Consider the following 21,218-nt stretch of genomic DNA (forward strand, 5'->3'; position numbering starts at 1 on the left):
TGTTTTTGAAATTTCCACCATCTTTGAAAGTCTTTTTGGAAATTGGGACAAAAACTCAAAATTGGCAAATAATATTTAAAATCTTAAAAATGGAATTATTTTCGCCAAAAGCCAATTTTCAAATTTTTGACAGAAATTAATTTTTGCGGATCGGTCACTTTTAGACTCTAAAGTTGCAAAATCCGCCACAATTTATTCCTGCTGTAATTGCCCAGTTATTTCAGCGTGAATATAATTGCTTTGGGCACAGATACAAGAGAGATATATTTGATAAAACAATCGTATTTTACAGTGCCCGGATCTTGTCTGTTTACAAGCGGAAGAGAGGGGGACCTTCATGTAGCATCAAACAAACTACATTTGGTCAGAATGTACTTCCGTCATCATGATGGCAGAGCGTACTGCGATTGAAACATCATGACTAAACCTACCTCTTTTGCAACTGCCATGGCCTGATACTACTGACAGGGGGTGGGGGTGGGGGTTTTCAAAGTAACGTCGAATCAATGCTTAGTTTGGCAATGTGAGCATATGGATGCCTACCCTAAACGAAGATGGCAATTTTTTTTGCCCGCCCACCACATTTTCATATGCAAAAATGACACGAACCGAACATTTTATTGATGTCGGCTTTAGCAGTTAGGACAGTAGGTCATTAACTAACTATATTTCAGTTAATATATAGCTAGCTAGCTAGCTAGCTAGCTTGCTAGCTTATTATATGCAGTGCGATTGGCAAAAATTAGAAGCCTGTTGAGGTTTGGGAATACTTAAATGCATTACCGGTAGCTACCTAATAGCTAGGTAGCTATAAAACAATAAATAGAAAAGTAGAATAACTTGCCTTGAAAATGGTCAACGAAACCAGCGAGATCTTCAGTGTACGGGGACGTAACTACCAGTCAGACAGCCCAAACCGGAAATATATTTGGTTTTATTTATATTTTAGCTGTATTTCAGATCTGATCAGATCAGTTTCTTTCTTTTAAAATGTCGTTTGGTTCTGGAAACTCATGATTCCTGCATCCTGATTGGCCGATGGGTGGAAAACGGCCTTTGGATTAAGTAGGGACGGACAGAGTAACACACGAACACAAAAAGGCAAATTGAAATAAAAGATCAGCTACCTGACGGCGCTGACCAATAAAATAGAGGGGTCACACTCAACGTATTTCGATTTAGCAGTTGATTCTCGTGGAATTTAATTTAAAATATAGTAAGATTTATTTTTTAAACAATACAGCTATTGTATTTTGTTTACTGGACAGAAAAAAAGTGTAAAGATTATTATTTATTATTAAACTTTTTTCACTTGAGCTTCGTCATGATGGAGAAAAGGAAACGTCTTCAAGAACGTTGCTGCAACGTTGTTTGATCAAGATGTGCCTGCTGGGCCTAATTCAATTCCAACTGAGATTGTCATGAGTGGAAGTGGGAAAGGATTCAAAACTCTGGACGATTATATATAAAACATTTGCCTAGTAGTAAAATAAGTTGATTTAAAAAGCAACATCTCTTTTGCAAACTCAATACTTGTATACATTTTATTTTTTTACGAACATTTAACCAATGCTAAAAAAATTTTTGTCTTTGTCTCTTTTCTGCTTTTTGTTGCTCACTAAACATGTCGCTCATAAATTCTTCCTGACGTCTGTCCTGTTCTTATTGAAGTCATATTTGCTTATTTGGATTTCTTTCTTTCTCTTTCCTATCTTCTTCTCCGAATCCGCAAATGCCTCATCAATCAGAGATTTCCCATCTCCGTCCGAATCATAAGTGTTATCACCAAAACTTCGTCAGGAATGAACGGAGCTTCTAAAATATTTTAAATCAATAAAATACACATAGATTTCGTGATGCCCAGGATTTTGAAATTTGGTATTACCTTCATCAGCTGTTTCTTGTGTTACACTATCTTGTCTGTTTGCATTCTCGCTGTTGTTCACAGTTTTCGCGCCAACTTCTGTTACATCAGGCATGTCAACACTGTCTCGTGATCTTGATATCTCATCAATGTCGTCGTACGATGGAGGAAAGATTGGAGATGCACCTGATTTTTTGTTGTTTTTTGCAAGTTTTTCAGTTTCGTTTTCATTTGCTTGAGGGTTTTTCTAGGCCCAGCTGAATCAACTTTTTCTTTTATTTCACCCACGCACTGTGTTGGATATTTGATTACAGTTGATAATTATCCTTCCCTCCCTGAACCATCTCTAACTTAACAATTTTCTTCTCTCTGTTTCTCCACTGCTTATACTTTCACCATGTTTAAGGGAAATTTTTGGTGACCGCATTGTTTTTATTTTCTTAAATCGCCTAAATCGCGAATAAGGCTTGCCTCGAGGCATTTTTATTTTCAGATTTCAATTAAATCGCTCTCACTTAAATTGAATTGATTTTATAAATCAAAATATGGGGTCACATCAAATTGCGATTTATTACCATAGCAACGTCAAAGATTAATCTAAGTCTCCATCATAAATTTCGGTGTGATAGAAATCTTATCGATAAACTGCGAGATTGGAAAAATTTCTTTTCTTAGATAGGACTTTCAGGAAATTTCTTTCTTATAAGAATATTTTACTTGTTTCAAATTTCTGCCAAATTCAGCCCCCCCCCCCCCCCCCCATTCACACCTATTTAGAAACTGGTCGTGGCCTATTTACATAATGATGAAACTAGGGTATGTAGTTAGTTTAAGAACTAACAGTGAGCCAAAAATATATATGTAATTGTAAAATAAACTTGTATGACTTTCTAATCCAGTAATTGCCCCAAGGCTATTTTTGCTCTATAAAATTAGACCAAGAATTAAAATTTAGAATTTTGAGAGATAGGCATAATTTTCTCCCACTAATGATCTTGTTACACCTTTTTAGGCACGATTCTATAATTTTTGAAAAAATATTGATCTACTTTTGAAAACGAGCAAAACCACTTCCTACATATCTTCAATGCCCAGTTCAGAAATATTACATCTTCCACCAATTAACCACCCCTTTTCTTCACATTTGTTTATCAACTGATAAAATTCCAAAACATGCTCAATTTTTAATATTTCGTACAAAAGATATATATGCGACTGTTACTTACAAAAGGTTGAATTATTCTGTGCAAATAAAAAATACTAATCCTAGGTTCCCAAAACAAATAAATACAAGAGTTTCTTGTTCAACATAACAACGCTTTATATAGAGATATAAATACAATGTCAACACGCAAGCAAGTATCAAAATAAATTTTTCGTCATTGGAATAAAAATGACACAAATAATACAAATACAATCTATTAAAATAACATTAATGTCTATTTTAGGAAAGGCAATATTTTGATATCTGAGTATTAAATATATATATAGCGTTCATTTACATTCAATTATTTTGTCAAAAATAATAATCTTATAACCCACTTGATGAAAGTTGTTTTTAAAAATCTTCTTTATTCGGCATAAGGGAAATAATCTCAATTTGACGATTTTTTCACATTTTCTTCACATAAAATGTTAAATCCTGCTATACATACCTTGTTACAACTTTTTAGGCAAGATACTTAACATTTTTTTAACAAATTGTTAATCTACATTTGAAAATGTGCAAAACTTAACGATGTCTAGTTTTGTAGTATTACTCGCCACCTATTAAATCTTCCACTAATTAACCACCCCGTTTCTTCATATTTGTTTATCAACTGCTGACATTTCCAAAACATGCTCAATTTTATTGTGTATTTTATTGTAAATTTTATATGTTCTTTTATAAAATAATCCTACTATCGCGAAGAAAACAATTTATGCTCAATTTTGAATATTTAGTACCAGAAATACATAAGCTAGCTACTTATAAAAGGTTGAATTATTCTGTGCAAATAAAAAAATACTAATCCTAAGTTCCCAAAACAAATAAATACAAGAGTTTCTTGTTCAACATAACCACGCTTTATATACAGATATAAATACAATGTCAACACGCAAGGAAGTATCAAAATAAATTTTTCGTCATTGGAATAAAAATGACATAAATAAAAAAATACAATCTATTAAAATAACATTAATGTCATTATATAACATTATATATAACAATAACATTATTTCAGAAAATGCTTAAAAATAAAAATTACGGCGAATACTGTTGTTGTTGCTGAAAAAAAAACATTACGAGTAAACTGAGGAGCAAAAGCATATTTCTACAAAATTTTAGGGAAAAAAATGAAATTAAAAAACAAAATATAAAAATAATTTTATACAAAAAGTAGTTACAATTAAATGCTCCTAAAAAATAAAAATAAAAATTTCTGCAAAAGTTTTTTTTCCTGAGGTACCTTAGGACTTTATGGCATTAATGTCAGTAGCTTTGTCATCAAGAGGAGGTTTCTCATTCATCACAACTAACGGTTTCATCTCTATCCCATTCTCATTAGGCTGATTTGGTTCCAAACCATCAAGTAAAAGTGATGGTGGTGGTGGTGCGATCCATTCACCCTCCGCTTTATCTGCATCCTCATCAACAGGTCCTGCAGTTTCATTTAATATATGATAGCTGCCTTTTGACCCATGTAAATTTTGCAAACTACGGTCGATGCTATTAGCTACGCTGCTTCGTTTACTTTCGAAATGCGTCATATTGACGTTATTATCAGCAACTATATCACTATGGTGATCGTCTATAAGTCGCGTCGTTCCATTAATACTATCATGGTGACGTTCGTCATCGTCTTCATACTCGGGTTCGGACGAAACGTCGATACAATTGGCCTCCTATAATGCAGTTTCAAAATTAGATCAAAAATTTTAAAACGAAAAACAAGTTTAGTAGATCATGGAAAATTAAAAAAACGCATACGTCAAAGTCCACATGGTCGTCAAAAGCGTCGTTCACCTTCACAGGTTCAAAGAATTTTATTCTAATAATAAACCCTGTAAAAAGAGAAAAGGAAACAATAGCAACTATACTGAAAAATTGAATGTTTTAAGGATTGAATTTTTACGAAGATTTATTAACCTTAAGTGTGTAAGAGAAATAAATGTTTAGCAAAAATAAGTTTTCTACATGTATGAAAAAACGGGAGGTCTACAAAAACAATTACTGGCGAATTTCAATAAGTACTCGCAAAAACTTCTTAGCTATGCTATATTGATTTCGGAAATAAAATGTAGCAAGAATAAAATTGATCAAAATGTTCTACCTGTTAATGCTCCGCCAAAGATGGCGACGGCAAGTGTGCACACCAAACCGCCAAGTTGATACATGCCCTGCATGAGAGCTGTTCTACCTTCACCAGGCGGAAAAGAACTAAATTTTTGAAGTTCCAGATATTGCGTTGTATTCTGTTTGGGGACACGAGCTGGGTACATGTCGTATAGACTAAAATATAAGCTTTATAGAAATATACAATTATTTGACAACAATCTATATTACAATACACAATTTTCGAGAAGTCAATATGAACCCTAAGAAATTGACACACTAATTTGTTTATTTATTATACAACATCATTTGTAAACTATGCGTTTAGTAGTTTGGATTAGCAGTACCCAACTGCGGTCTGAAAATTTAAAATCGGAAAACCAAACATAATTTTTAGTATGTTTGCCCATATAAAATGACAAATCTGGTTATGATGGCCACACACACTGAAAACGCTATTAACGTAAAATTTAGGAAGTAAACTTTGGTCAAACGAATGTAGTTTTCAATCTATGGTAATAAACAATACTAATTTAGCCAACAATATTAATTTAGACAATGTCAATAAACGTGAGTAGTAATTCCTTCTTATTCAAGAGACATCTATTCGTTACCTGGCTTTAAATTTACTTTCATTAGCCATGATAGCAACAACGATACTAGCGAGAGCACTCACGATTCCAGGAACACCATGAGCGGCATGGATACCACGTGTATCATGTATTTTTAAATGCCTTCTCAATGCTGGCTATGAACAAAATGCAGAAAAAATATATATATAAAAAAGAAATGATAAAAACAAAAACAGACAACAAAGATGCAACTTACCACTATGAATTTATATGTTAAAACGGAAGATAATGCACCAACAACCCCGATAATGATAGCATACCAAGGTTTCAGAAGCATTGCAGCCACAGCTGCAATAGACACTCCACCTGCTAACGTCGCATTTTGAAGATGTAACTAAAAAAAGGAAAACAGAAGATATCAAGTATATCAAGATAGCAAGTCCATGTCATCAGCATGCCACACAGTTGTGGATTCGTGACATCCTAGAATGCTCCGTAAGCGTCCTCAGCAGAAAGTTTATTGACAAATCACATTATCAAGTTCTTAAAATAATCACAGCCCTCTAATAAATATCGCGTCTATCACCTAAACATTTTAATAATTTATGCTAAGCCGAACTAAGATTTAAAATTTTTATGGTAAACTAAAGGCTGGTTTTAAAAAATATTTGATGTCAATTTTTCTCGTAATGTTAAGCTCCATCAACTGACAAATTTTCATTGCCTTGCAACAGTTCATTGAGTTTTTAGAAAATTAATTTTTATCTTTCAGACAATAAAACCCGAAGCAACTCAAGATTTTATTAAAAGAAGTGTGTTATTTTTGTAATTAGCATAAATGTTTGGGAAAAGTGACTGGATATTCTTGCAAAATGGGCAAAAAATAAGTTTAGAAGAAAAGAAAAAAAAAGAGTCAGAATTTACCCTCTAACAGTGAGTAAGATAACAAAATCAGTAAAGAGGATCGATATAGACACCAAAATATTGTGGTTTAAATGAAATGACAGTTTCTGTTTTACTTTTAGTTTTACTAAGAACAGCAGCCACTAGAAAAGTGCAGTGAATGACGATGAAGTAATGCATTAAAAACTATATATAAAAAACCCTTGGTGTGCAGGGAATCTTCAACCAGGGACTACGTGTGGCATCTGAATTTCTCATAATGCCATCATAATAGTCACACAGGAAAAATACTCACAATGTTAAATTTACTTTCTTTGCTTTGTAAGACGGTAAATGAGAATGCTGATAAACAACTAGCTGCCAAAGCAAAATACGTATTTGCTATTGCACGGTTATGAGCTGATCCGCTTACAAAAGCAGCATTCATCGATGGCCAATAAACCCAAAGAAATAGAGTTCCTAGAAAACAAAATGCAAGTCCTGTACAAACACACTGCTTGAGAACTAAAAGTACTCGATAATCCTCAAACCCAACCTGAATAGCCTACATACGAAAATTTTTCAAAACGAAAGGTAATTTAACATAGTATTTATCCACACCTTAATCACAGTCAATTACACAGACAGACCTATTTTTCCCACTAATAATTAATTTAGCTAAGAGACTTATTAGGAAACTTTTATAACTGAACTATGGGTAAAACAAAGAAAAAACACATGTGGAACTAGAGCTCTGACTAGGATAATTCGCACTTCTTGTGTATTTGAATTATTATTGGTAAATTGGTCATTACTTAAATGTTAATTTCTCGAAAGTTCAATGAATATAATTACAGATACATGGTGTATTTAACGTTACATTATTACACCATTATTTTTGACTACACACCAATTCCCCAATATTTATATGAAAAAGAAAAAAATATACAGAATACTAAGCTTACCAATAAAAGAATACATTTCTGACTTGCTTGACATGGAAAGTGCCTGACTCATACATACTTTCCGAGAGAAAATCATCCTTGAAACTGCTAAGCCAAAATAAGCACCAAAAATGTGGACTACGATTGCACGTCCGTTGTCTGAGACACCCAGATATCGTAATAATATTGCTTCATTTACAGCAAAAAAAAAAGTCTCAAGCATCGCAGTGATTAGAAGTTGAAGAGAGTTACATTTTCCCATTAAAGCACCAAATGATATTAGAACTGCCATAACTGCATAGTCAGCATTTAACATCCTTTAAAAAAATATGAGGGTTAAAAAATGTTTTTCTTCTGTTTCAGGTGGTTTTTAATGCTTCATATGACGTCACAAAAAGTTGTAAAGAAACATTAAATATTTTTGCAATATTCTGAATATTTATACAGTATATAGCCATTTCAGTGTTTGAAACACTGTTATCAATGTGGGTCCTGTGTTTAGAGAGTATACATGAAGTATACACCGAAATTACCTACCCAATTTCCCTCACATGGCATGGGTTTACCAGTAGCTGTGGTAATGACACTTGCTAAACATGCCCGCGCTGTGGACCGAACGACACACCTTGTGATTACGAAGCAAACTCCATAAAAAATATGAGGCACAAATTTTATATTTTGGTTACGAAATGAGTAAAAAGGATAGGCAGAATGTGCAGAATTTTCATGTGTACTAACAGTACAAACTACAATAATTTTAACGCAGTTTCTCAGACTTTCTGAGTGTAGTGTAGTATGTACTTTCTAACTTCTACGACAATGTGCAAAAATTTTTATTTTTCAAAATTTAATAATACTTAAACAGAGATAGTAGTTGAGAAAAACCAATTTAAGTGCCTTTTCTTAGCATTGTTTACTTTAACTTTATTTACGCCTGTTTTGTTAAAAAAAGTTATGTTGCTTTTCAACTTTTTGTCACTTTCATTATTTCTTTACACTATATCTACTACTTTTAGCTGCCAATGGTGGTCAATTAACTGGTGTAAGAATTACTATGTGTTTTACAGTGTTATTACCACTGAGCACTATTTTGTAAAACATTGCTTACTTTTTTTAGGGCCCTACAATGTGCATATTTTCAGCTGTTATGGAATCCATACGCACATTAAACCTATTCCTAACCCACAAGTTAAAACATAAAAATCAAGTTTACAGTTCATGTTTTTAGTTCCTTAGTTTTCGTTCCATTCTGGAGACAGTTAATTGAATATGAGATTGTTTTAATTGCATTTAAGCGACAACTAATTGCATATCTCATTAAAATTATCATTAACAGCATAATGCCAATGATTATATTAACCTCTAAATGCAGAACAATGGTAATTCAAAACTGTTTTCTGGAAAGAGATGTTCACAACATGCATTTTATGTCAGAGCGAAACCTCACTGAAATTAACAAATATATGGTACATATTAGAATAATTATTAAGACTTATAGTCTGTTCACGTTAGTCTAACTAATGAATTAACAACAAAGTCTTAATAAACTCTATTTATATAATTTAAAAGAATACCAGAAGAAAAAATATATTTAGTTTACAATAAATAACAGGACATAGAGATAAAATAAAAAGCTTTATAAAGTTTCAAGCAAGCAATACAATAGATATGTGATTGATTAACACCACAGATAGTTTTTACTCTTAATTAAATTATCAAAGTCCACCATGAAAGGTCACAATAATGCTAAATTAGTTTTTCAAAAATTTCACGTCACAGGTCCCAATAAAAAGAAAAACATGACCTATACGTTAGTGCAAAAGAATATGTATATATATATAATCTTTATGAAATTCAAAATATTTTACAAGCAGCTAGATATGACATATGCAATATTTTTTCCAAATATTGCACATGTAATATCAAAACTTCGATTGTCCACTCACATATTTAGATGTGTGTGTTGACCTTCACTCTCTTTTATGTATATGTTGTTTAGAAAGTATATCGTATTAGACATATTCTTTAGATTATTAGAAAAATAAAGTGTAAAGATAATCACTTCTTTAAAGTGTAACATTCTCCACCTTGTTTCTGAAAAAAGGCATATTCTTTTTTTCAATAAATGACTCAACACCTATATCTATATACATACATAAGAAAGGCAAGACAAAATTATGATGTATTTAACTTACCTAGATAAGGTCAACAACACTTTTCTATTTTCCATTGAGAACAGTCCCTGTAGTAGTGTTGCCCATTGTATCACTACTCCACCAATCAGAAAAGAGTGAACCAACATTCCCCTGCTGTATCTTCTTAAAAAGGTAATAATTAATCCAAACCCAAGAAAAACCATCACATGGACATCTTGAAATACTAAGCATTAAAAAAAATGTTATAGTAGAAATTTACATAGTCATATGCAGTAGCTTTTTTGATTTTTAAGTAGAAATAATAATAACAATTTAAAAATGAAGGAGAAAAATAATAAGCCATCTATTGTGTAAATTGTTAGTGACACTTTCAATTGTTTTCCTGTATCAAATTATGCTATGAAGTGCAACTACATTGATAGCTGCATATGAAATACCAAAACACACTACCTCAAGGGGAATAATTTTCACATTGAACTTAATTTAGAGAAGGCCTTAAAAATTGTATTTCATAATTGTTCGTTGACGATAAACTTTTGTGAGTAAAATTTTGAAAGAGAAAACCTGATTACAGCTAACAAAATTCTTATAAATTTTCTGAATTGCCCATTTCAAAATAATTTGCATCAACTTAATTTCACAAATTTTGGTCAGTCGTTATGTCCATTTACTGAAATTTGACACATTGTACCAGAAGGAGGAGGAGGAGTCAAGCAACTATAGTCCATAGTCTTGGTAAACTAATTGAATTAGAGAGTTACAAAGAAAGAGGTGGTATTTTGCCAAATTTTAAGGCGAGGAAAGTGTTAATAAATTGAAGTGGGTGGATTTTTATTCTGAGGCCTAATGTGCAATATTTTTAAGCAAAAGTTTTCATCGTCATATGTGGTCTCCTCCACAGCTCCTCTTTGGTAATTCTCTTTACCAAGTTTTCCCAATGTTGTACCTGTGTTTAGAGCAATAAAAAGAGGCACATGGACATATTTGAAGCAGCCACAAGTTACAAGTATTGCAACTACATTAATCATAAAATAGACTTTAGAGTTCCAGTGGATTTCACAAAAAACACATCACAGAATTGAGACGGAAAACAAAGAACTAGAATGTTTCAGTCAATTTTTTGTTTCGCTAGACCCTGTGCAAAAGTCCACATTGTTTACTAGCATTTTGGGAAAGTTGTTTAAAGGGATGGCTTATAATTAAAACCATAAATCTATGTGGCAAGCAGAGTTGCCAGATCATCAGTAAAGCCATTTGTTTTAAACGTCACGTAAAAAGGAGGATATATGTTATACATTGAATGGCACCAAGCTTGGTTTAGCCACGACGTACTTAGCGTTATGCAGTTGTGCATTCAAGCGACACAATGTCCACTAAAAACAAAAATGCATGCACAAATTCAAAATAGGGACTACTCAAGGAAATTTATTGGTCGAAATCATGTGCTTCAAAAACTGGAAAAAAAAAAACTTTAGAAATAAACAATGTGTGCGAATGTGCCCATATATATATTGCGCAATATTGATGACTTTGATGCGCCCGCTTTGAACCGACGTGCTAAAAAACGGAAGTGGACATTTTGGCTTAACATATTATATTTTTATCTTGTGGGAGTCTGCAGAATATTAACTATGCCGGGACTTAAATGAGTAATTCAAGCCGAAATTTTTGTACGCAATAAAAATCAGTCTTTCTTGTTTAGTGGCCTACAAAAAAAACAAGAATGAATCCTTTGATCACAAAATTAGCATTTGTACAAATCAATGTGGTGTGCCTGACAATTTTCTTTTTGAGAGGACTGTGCCCTAAATTTTCCTGAACTGTTTGTAAATGGAAGCTTACAAAGAAGTCAGAACACTGTTAGTAATTTAATAAGTAAATTATAAGCAATTAATAACTTACCTGGTGATTTATATTGAGGCTTTTTATGATTCTCCCGTGATTTAGGATCGGATGGTAAAAAATCATCGCCATAATCAACAAACACAACACAAAGATTCAATAATATTCCTTGAAAAAGTAGCAAAAGGCTGCCAAACTTTACTTTTGTCATTGTTGCTTTTTAAACTTACACTGCACTGGCACGGTTTGATGCTTCTTCTTTGTTGACTTTTGATATCATAGCTCGTGTGCTAGATTTGTATGGAATGCCATTTACCGCAACACGAGATAATCGCTTGTTATTGTTTATCATAGAATGTCGCCATCTTTCTACTGTTTGAGGATTGTCTTTCATTTTATACACGTCATTGAACCTATGTGAATAGGAAAGCTTTGTCTCTAATCATGGATGACGGGGTAAGATGTTTCTCCAACCATGTGCAACCTTTTTACCAGCTTTAATGAAAAATGCGGGTCCTTAAATACTGGGGTCTGATAAAGAGGTGGGTAGTGCTGCTCTCTTTTAGCTAGCTGATGGCTGCGCAACTGGTTCGTTTACATTTAGAGAAGACAAAACAAACCAGATTGTTTGTGCAAGTACTCTTTACATTGTTTCAATATATACTTACTGAACACTTATATGGAGTGAAAAACTGTCTGAATTAAAAGAAGCTTTTCTTTTAATTCAGACAGTTTGTTCTTTGAGAATGGAAATATTCGTAGTCACGCATATATCATTTTTTCCAAAATTAGCGTATAAATGGGTAATTTTTTGTTGGCTAGCTAGCTAAGCACTAATTGTGATGTTTTTTTTTTTTAAAAAAAAATCTTCATAAAGAAATTGACCCTACACGAAGAAAAGGATATGGCAACAACACTTTAATCTAAAAATTTAAACATGCACTAATGATGTGCAGAAGTAGGTAACCCACACACTATTGAGTTTTGTGAAAACTATTTTGACACTAATTTTGGAAGGAAGCTAAATCAGCTTTCCCTTAAAATAAAAAAATGGAGATGAAACTCGTTAGCTCTTTTATGTTTTATGTGTCTCCTGATTTAATTTGGAGACACAACCTCCAAATATAAAAAATACAATGTTTTTGTATTAACGCCTTCAGAATTATTTTTTGTTTTGCATTCTGTTGTTATGTTATGCTGTGTCTTTTTGTTTTCTTCTTCTCCTCCCATGCTCCTGTTCATTCTCTTTTTTCTCCTCTATAGGTTATATACCTTGTTTATTTTATCATACCAAAAAAGGATAGTATATATAGCTTGGGCTACATAATTTTCCTTACATTTATTGTTTTACTAACATTCTTTACCAGAACCCATCCTATACTCAAATTATTCAATTTTATCATTCAGATAGTTTTTTTTAAAAAATCAAAACACAAATTGCCAATACCTATACCTATTCCCTCAAACAAACTAAAACTAAATCTTGCAAGAACTTTAAAACATATTACATTAAAGCATCAATTAGTTGTACAAAGCTAAAAAATTGTATTAGATTGTTTAAAAACAGTCAAAATACACATACAAAGCAAAAAGATGGCCATGGTTTAAATTGCAACTGGATATGCAATTTTGCTAGTCCTTTCAAAGATGTAATCTTTGTGAAAAAAGTTTTCTGTCAAAGTGAAAAATGAATGTCTAAAAATAGTTTTGCGTTTAAATTCATTTTAAATAGAACAAACCATAAGATTTTCATTTGATGCCTGCTTTATGCAAAACTTGTTAGCTTGCACTTTTAAAGCAATTTGTGAAAGCTATGTATAGCAGTTCACAGTATCATTGTTTTAAAAAGCAAAAGGTAACTCAAAATTCCTGAGTTTTAAGGCACATTCCTTAACTTGTAGTGGGCCACTGATTTTCTAATTTTTTTATGTACTATGTATATATGCAACGCTTTATGCATAACTTCTTACGTGAATAAAAACAGTTTTCTGAATTAAAAAAACTCGTAGCTTTCAAATAACTTTTGTGTTTTGTTTGTATTTTGAATGTTTTTTACTTCTTGTTTTGATTACTGTATGCAAACCAATACAAGAAATGACTTAGGGGGAATGTTTTGTGTTTTCTTTTGAACAGTTTATTGTTTGTAAATGAACATATCCACTACTTCTTAGCTCTGATTGTGACATTGCCAATGCTTTATTTGTTTTTTAGTGAACAGTTTGAGTTATGGCAAATAGACAAGTAAACAAAAGAAATAAATGGTGTGTTGATTTTACTTCACCACCGAAAGGAATTGTCTTAAAAACAAAAACAAAGGACAAGGAGTTGCCTGTTGGTTTCACAGAAGACAAAGTGAATTTACCGTCTGGTTCTCAATCTAATAACGATTCAAAGTTGATTTCAAAACGATCATGGAATATTGCATTGGCACCTATAAAACAACTACCAATGAACTTGTTTATAATGTATATGAGTGGCAATTCAATCTCAATATTTCCCATCATGATTATTGGGATGATGATTTTTAGGCCTATAAAAGCTATATTAGCTTATAAAGGTACCTTTAAAATGTTAGATGCGGATCCTCAAGCAATTTTGCAGAAACTTGCTTGGCTTTTTGGCAATTTTCTTGGTATAGCTGTTGCATTATGGAAATGTCAGTCACTTGGTTTATTACCAACAGCACCGTCCGATTGGTTAGCCTTTAAAGAACATAGAGAAAGAGTGGAGTATGTTATAGGAGGAATATCCATGTAAAATGTCTTGCATCTCTTGTATCTGTTTTTTTTTTCAAAAAAACTGTATTTCTTGAACCAAATTCTTGTGAAATAACAAAATTTACTATTTAAATCTGTTTTATTTCTTAGTGGTGGAAAATTTATATTTTGAATACATGAATATTTAGACTCTGTGCTAGCATTTTTTAAATTTGCGTTACTTTCTGGCTTTCGTAATCGTTTAACTCTCTTCCTAACGGCTTTAAAGCGTACCCCCCCCCAAAAAAAACAAGTTAATTTTATATAAAACCTTTTATTTCTGTGAAAATAATTTGTACTGGTTTTTAGATATAGGTCTTTGATTTCATAATATGATATCATCAAGTAGCTCTCATAATTATTAATTACGAAAATTCATGTACATTATTAAAAACGCCACATTAAATTTCTGAAAACATTTATAGCTCTCTTATGAAACTGTTAAACTGCACGATATAGTAACCAATGAACTGCACATAATTAGTAATTTTTGTTTACTGATTACTGATTCTAAACCAAAATTCATTAACTTTGTAGAAAAAAAAATGTTTCTGTTTATATGCAGCCCTCCTGCAGACAAATTTTATAATAGTTTAATGAAGCTTTAAACTACTTCTCATTATTGCTCTTCTAGGTGGAAATACAGAAAGATCTACAAGTTACAAAATTATACAAACTGAATCCTTTTGGGTTTCAAAGGATTGTGTAAACAATAGGAATTTGAATAGAATAGACATTGCTCAATTGCATCTTCTTCTCATATTAAACCTCCTCACTACAAGTGTTTTCTTAATTTTCTTTATGAGAAACAGATTTTTAAGTTTTATACACAAATTGTTGACTTTTCGTTGAATATCTCAATTTATACTTATGTCGAAGTTGTGAAAGTTGTTTATTTGATTTCCAGTATATTGATTTATCACAATTTTTTCAAGATAACAAAAATTGTGTAGTCAAATAAAAAATGTTAGCAAAATCACCTTAGTTTGTTTTTATTTTGTTTTGTAATACTTAAAACTGATTATATGTCTTTAAAGGATAACAAGTAAAACAAAATGTCAGATACTTTTTTTGACTGTGTGGAATTAGCTGTATCAGATTCAATCTTTGGTTTGGTGTCAGAATTTAAAGCCGACTCGCATCCAGAGAAAGTGAGTTTAGTGGTTGGTGCTTATCGTGATGAAGAAGGAAAGCCGTATGTTTTACCTGTTGTTCGAAATGTAGAAAAACAAATTGCTGCTGATAAAACTCTTAATCATGAATATTTACCAATCGATGGACTCAAAGAATTATCAGATGCAGCTGTGAAGTTGGCATTAGGTTTGTCAAATATTGTGGCATAACACATAATAACTTGTGAATTATGCATTTTTCCCAAACACAAATAAATAGTTTTTTGCAGTTTCCCATTGTTTTAATAATCAGCAGATGTCAAGGATCACACTCAAAGCCAGGCTTGAACTTTTAGTGAAATATCAGACTAACTTTGTTCTTTACAAGGCAAAAAAACAAAAATCTTTGAATTACATAACTTATAATGTTTAAAAAGAAAAAGAATCACGGTTTACTGTATTTTCCGGTATATAACCCGCACATTGTATAACCCGCACCTCAGCTTTTTTAGGGAGTTATAAACTAGATGCTATCAGGTAGCCTGCACCTTCGTATACCCCCATAAATTTTTAATTAATGTGTTTTACTTACCCGCACCTTTGCATAACCTGCATCGTGTTAAGAAAATAATTAAGCGTATTTTTACTTACCCAATCATTTTATAAACATGTGCGTGTGTTCTGATTTTTTTCATGCTAGAGAAAAGTGGGGACGTTTAAACTCGTGAACCCCAAACACAACAACCGAGTGTCTGAACTAGCGACTCTCTCAGTGTTCACTTCCTTGCCTCCGATTGCAGAAAGAATAACGAATTAAAATTAATTTGACAAGTCAATCTTCTGCTAATGCCAACAGTACTGAATCAGACAATGCTGTTTTCTCTTTTCTGCCAACAATAACTCTTGCTTCCTGCGATTAAACAAACCAACAAATAAAAAAATCCACGCTATCAGGTTATAAACCTAAAGTAAAATCTCCGTTTTTTATGTATTTTTAAGGTTTTTTTTTGCATAAAAATAAGCAATAAATAATTATCACGGATTGTCTGTAACAGCGATGTACGGAACCTTCTTTTCTAATGTTTATAGAATTAGTATAGAAGTATAGAATGCTCGAAGGTAGCGAAGATAAAAAAAGAAAATTATTATCATACTTTAATTTTAACATTTTTCAATATTTTTAACAGGAATTAATAATTAAGTCCTAGGCACTGGGTTGTGAAATACGTGTCAAATAAACCTAAAAATGATAACCTGCTATATCGCTCTATTACCAGAAGCAAATCATTTCAATGTGCTCAATGTGATTGCAAAGATGTAAATAGATTAGAATTACATTCAATACAAAAGAAAAATGATCTCCAGAATTATTATTATTATTATTCCGAATATTTATACAGAATATAGCCACTTATTGTAGGAAACACTGTTATCAAAGTGGGTCCTGTGTTTGGAATGTATACAGCAGTAGTACCTACCCAATTTCCCTCACATGGCATGGGTTGACTCGTAGCTGTGGTAAAGGCACTTGCTAAGCATGCCTGCGCTGTGGACCGAGACCTTGTGACCCGCCACATGAATTGGGTTTCAGAGAGAGCTTGTAATATTAGCACTGGGAAGCAATAGAAAGTTAAAGCAATTTCACTGTGTGAAAAAAATTAAATCACGTATTTGAAGTAAGATTAAGTAACCCGCACCAACGGTGGAAGTCGTAAAAATCAACTTATTACCTGCGGTTTATATACCGGAAAATACAGTATGTCTAATTTTTACCCTACAAACAAATGTCCTGACATGTCGTTCTAGTGAAATCATACTGGTATGCCTCTACACACGCCTGGGATAGAATTGTGCGTGCTAATTTCAGGTCTTAATTACACACTTGAAAACCATCACAAGTCCAAAAGATTATTTTTTTGTAGGAAAACTAATTGGAGAATTAAAAATCTAACGCCTAGATAATGTAAAAAATATTTTGCATGCGCAATTTGCAGCATGCCTAGCATAGAATAGACAAAAAAAATAATTTTGATTTCTTTTTTAAAACATTTATGAAACATACTTATATGTTACTGATTTCTAATTTTTGTTTACTGTATAGGTCCTGATAATAACGCCATTACAGAAAATCGAGTTGCTGCTGCTCAATCACTATCAGGCACAGGTGCCTTGCGCATATGCTTTGAATTCATACAACGTCAGCTGAAATCCAAAACTGTCTACCTTCCTAAACCAACATGGGCTAATCACAAGAAAATTCTTGCAATGACCGGTTTTGATGATGTACGTGAATATGCATATTTTTCTCCAACCACAAAAGGTCTGGACATTCTTGGTATGATTGATAGTTTGCAATCTGCACCTGATGGGTCTGTTATTGTTCTTCATGCTTGTGCACAAAATCCTTGTGGTGCTGATCCAAGCAAGGATGAATGGAAAACAATTGCAGATGTTGTTGAAAAGAAGAAGCTGATTGTTGTGTTTGACATGGCTTACCAAGGTTTTGTGAGTGGTGACCCAGACATAGATGCCTGGGCTGTTCGCCATTTTGTTAATCGAGGCTTGGAATTGTTTCTTTGTCAGTCTTTCGCTAAAATTTTTGGAATTTATAATGAGCGTTGTGGCAATCTCTCTGTTGTTTGTAAAAATAGTGAAATAGCTATGCATGTTTTAAGTCAATTGAAAGCAATTATTCGACCTATGTATTCTAATCCACCAAACCATGGAGCAAGAATCGTATCTACAATTTTGAACAATCCTGCTCTTAATACAGAATGGTGAGAATAAAATATTAACTTTGCATTCTGTATTTACTATGTTATTTTTTTCATACTTTGGTTTATTTGTTTTTCTGTAGCATTTAATTTCTAGCATCGTGCTAATTGGATTTGCCTGTGAAAAAAATCCACTTTACTAGGAAAGAAAAGCATTGCAGGGATATATTTGATGACATCATCATCCTATTTATATATGAAAAAAAGCAGTTTCGAGAAGTGAAAGCACTCCATTGGTCAACTATAAAATATGAAATATCACTTCTTCAAAAGAACCTCATAAGTTATAGTGGCAGCTTAAAAATGCAAAAAAAAATTGAAGTTTTCAGGTGCCATTAGGACTATTCAGTTAGTAGTGCTCTTAATACAGAATGGTGAGAATAAAATATTAACTTTGCATTCTGTATTTACTATGTTATTTTTTTTATACTTTGGTTTATTTGTTTTTCTGTAGCATTTAATTTCTAGCATCGTGCTAATTGGATTTGCCTGTGAATGCTACTTTCAAAACAGCAACGTTTTAGTATTTTCGGTGATGTGCAGAGGCAAATGTCACTCAATTGTTTATTTCAATGAGTTGTTTGAAATAAACAATTGAGTGACATTTGCCTCTGCACATCACCGAAAATACTAAAACGTTGCTGTTTTGAAAGTAGCATTATTATGAATGTCATCAGATCCCTTTAAATTACAACCTTGAAAATTGACAATAGGTAGGTACTGTCAAATACATGAAAAACCAACCACCTGAAATGTACAGGCAGACATTATTTTTTATATATATAAAACACTTTGACATCAAACCATTGTTTTCACCTTAAATTATTAATATTTAATATATTACTCTTACTCTACTTTGCATTTACAGACAGACATATTAGCATATTGTTAATTAAATTGTCCCATTCTGGTATCAAACATTTTTTTGGAAAATAAAATATTTATTAGTTGTCAAAATCTTAGTAAATACAAAAGAATCATTGAATTTGTTTTACAAGTTTTGCAAGTTTCCAAAAAAATTCTAGTAGATCTTACGCTATTCATAACTAGGAATCAGAGGATTTGTGTTCAAACAATAATGGTATCATGTTTTGGTGAACAATCTGACAGATTATGTTTCATAGGCAAAAAATATAAATGTTATTGTGTATCTGTGGGCTCTATTAAAAAAAATTTCTTGGTTTAAATACATTACAGCAAAAAAAAACATCTGTCCCTCCTGCCCTGATAACAAGCTTAAGTATGTTTAATAAGTGATGTGTATTTATTATGGTCATGTTAGCAATCTTAAAAGTACAATTTTTTTTCTCATTGTAGGAGAGAACAGTTAAAATGCATGGCTGATAGAATTACTTACGTTCGAAAATCGTTTTTGGAAAAATTAAAAGCCATTGAAGCTCCAGGCAATTGGTCACATATTGTAAATCAGAATGGCTTATTCACTTTTACTGGTTTAAACGCGAAACAAGTTGCAGTTTTAAAAGAGAAATATCACATATATATGCTTCCAAGTGGTCGTGTTAACATGTGTGCTATTAATCTAAGTAATATCGATTACATTGCGAATGCTTTTAAAGATGTTGTTCTGAATGTGGAATAAGGACTTAAAGCCTAAAAGCTTTAATTATACATGTTTGTATAGTTTTGTTTTGTTTTTAATTAGCATCAACAACTTAATTATTTGTATTAGGACTATTCACTGATTATTTAATTAATTGGGTGTTCCATAGAGAATAGCGACTTTGAAATTTGGTGATTAACTAACAAACGTATTTAAATATTATTATTAGTTGTTAAGATATTTATATGTTATCCTTTTACTTTCTTAATCGTAGTTAATTTATGCTCTTCAGTTTCAGATTCATATACTGCAAATTTTTCCCTGTTGAAGTTTATCTATTTTGAAAAAGACCTTTCATAATTTGCAAGTGCTTGGCTTATTTTACCATGGTTAGATGCAAACAACAACTGTAACCTTAAATAAAGAAAGCTGGTAATTCTCTGTTACGGAGAGACCCAAACTCAGAGTTGAAAATTAATTTTTTTGTGCCAACTTTTCTGGTACACATTAGCAGTTAACCAAGTGAATGTTTGAACTGTTTATTACTTTTTGAAACTGTTATTAATATTTTGTGCTGAAAATCCTTTTTTAATTTTATTCGAGAATATGGAGAGTCAAAATGATAAAATTTTAGGGTGGTCAGAGAAAATTCAATTTAGCTATAATTTCCATGGAGATTTATTTTTGATCGCACTTAAGAATGTTTTTTGTAAGGTTCGTATTTAAAATTTTTAAGAATTCTTATGATAAACAAAAGACAAATCATCCTTTGGACTGTTAAAGTAAAAGCACCTTTTTTAGCTCCATCTTTAAATAATTTTTGGTTTCTCATATTTTTTTTAACAGCCTTTATTAATTTCTTTTGTTCTTTATCGCTTTTTAATCTGTGTTTGGTTTTAGAAAAATGAAAATAAACTCGATATTAGGAAATAATAAAGGATCTAATGTTAAGAGTGAAAAAACTTTAAAACTGATGGTATAAATAAGGTGTATTAAAAATATATAAACGTAAATAATGTGGGAAAATAATTGCGATATGTTTTTGAAAGATAATGACCTAGCTTTTGATTTATACTGTTTTTAGTTGTTTTTTAGTAAATTTAACTGTTACAATGTATTTTTGATAGGACTATGTGTTAAGAAATCTTATGTTCCATGTTTTAGCATTTAAAAGTGTTTTTACATGTCTCAAGAAATAGGGCTTAGTGTTTAAACACAGAAATTCAAGGAGACGTTTTAATAACAAAGAAAATTGTATTTTCTTAGATCTTCAAAAAAGCAAAATGTTGTTTAATTTTTGATGTTCTATTTTATTTACAATTGTGTATATGTCTGCGGAAAGGGTGATGGAATTTAGACCAAATAAATAAAAATGTGCCTGAAATATTTATCTTGTTATTATTAGCGAAAGCTGTTTGAAATTGATTGATAATCACCTC

General features: G+C 31.9%; 3 protein-coding genes across 3 annotated transcripts; 2 read left to right on the forward strand and 1 right to left on the reverse strand.

Annotated features, from left to right (window-relative positions):
* Positions 1–3,038: 3,038 nt before the first annotated feature.
* Positions 3,039–12,096, reverse strand: LOC130644848 (ammonium transporter Rh type A-like). Its single transcript, XM_057450618.1, has 9 exons — positions 11,637–12,096; positions 9,774–9,957; positions 7,600–7,895; positions 6,951–7,114; positions 6,009–6,146; positions 5,795–5,928; positions 5,179–5,357; positions 4,836–4,909; positions 3,039–4,750 (listed from the first exon to the last, which is right to left on the reverse strand). Exons 1-9 carry the CDS (start codon positions 11,785–11,787, stop codon positions 4,316–4,318), a joined length of 1,755 nt encoding a protein of 584 aa, XP_057306601.1. The 5' UTR covers positions 11,788–12,096; the 3' UTR covers positions 3,039–4,315.
* A 1,660-nt stretch (positions 12,097–13,756) lies between these two features.
* On the forward strand, positions 13,757–14,485 carry LOC130644850 (ER membrane protein complex subunit 4-like). Its single transcript, XM_057450620.1, has one exon. It carries the CDS (start codon positions 13,803–13,805, stop codon positions 14,331–14,333), a length of 531 nt encoding a protein of 176 aa, XP_057306603.1. The 5' UTR covers positions 13,757–13,802; the 3' UTR covers positions 14,334–14,485.
* An 855-nt stretch (positions 14,486–15,340) lies between these two features.
* LOC130644849 (aspartate aminotransferase, cytoplasmic-like) lies at positions 15,341–20,945 on the forward strand. The gene is made up of 3 exons (XM_057450619.1): positions 15,341–15,652; positions 17,546–18,221; positions 19,536–20,945. The coding sequence occupies exons 1-3, from the start codon at positions 15,388–15,390 to the stop codon at positions 19,816–19,818; spliced, it is 1,224 nt and encodes a 407-aa protein (XP_057306602.1). The 5' UTR covers positions 15,341–15,387; the 3' UTR covers positions 19,819–20,945.
* The last annotated feature ends 273 nt before the right edge of the window (positions 20,946–21,218 follow it).

Source organism: Hydractinia symbiolongicarpus, chromosome 5 (assembly GCF_029227915.1).
Source record: "Hydractinia symbiolongicarpus strain clone_291-10 chromosome 5, HSymV2.1, whole genome shotgun sequence".
Taxonomy (NCBI): Eukaryota; Metazoa; Cnidaria; class Hydrozoa; order Anthoathecata; family Hydractiniidae; genus Hydractinia; species Hydractinia symbiolongicarpus.

Bases quoted from the DNA above. Each gene is read 5' to 3' on its own strand.
- LOC130644848 (XM_057450618.1), bottom strand. From the start codon at position 11,787: ATGACAAAAGTAAAGTTTGGCAGCCTTTTGCTACTTTTTCAAGGAATA. The intron at 7,115-7,599 runs GTAAGCTTAGTA...TTTGTTTTCTAG, and splicing joins AGAAATGTATTCTTTTATTG to GAACTCTATTTCTTTGGGTT. The intron at 5,929-6,008 runs GTAAGTTGCATC...TTTTGTTCATAG, and splicing joins TAACATATAAATTCATAGTG to CCAGCATTGAGAAGGCATTT.
- LOC130644850 (XM_057450620.1), top strand. From the start codon at position 13,803: ATGGCAAATAGACAAGTAAACAAAAGAAATAAATGGTGTGTTGATTTT.
- LOC130644849 (XM_057450619.1), top strand. From the start codon at position 15,388: ATGTCAGATACTTTTTTTGACTGTGTGGAATTAGCTGTATCAGATTCA. The intron at 15,653-17,545 runs GTTTGTCAAATA...TTTACTGTATAG, and splicing joins AGCTGTGAAGTTGGCATTAG to GTCCTGATAATAACGCCATT. The intron at 18,222-19,535 runs GTGAGAATAAAA...TTCTCATTGTAG, and splicing joins CCTGCTCTTAATACAGAATG to GAGAGAACAGTTAAAATGCA.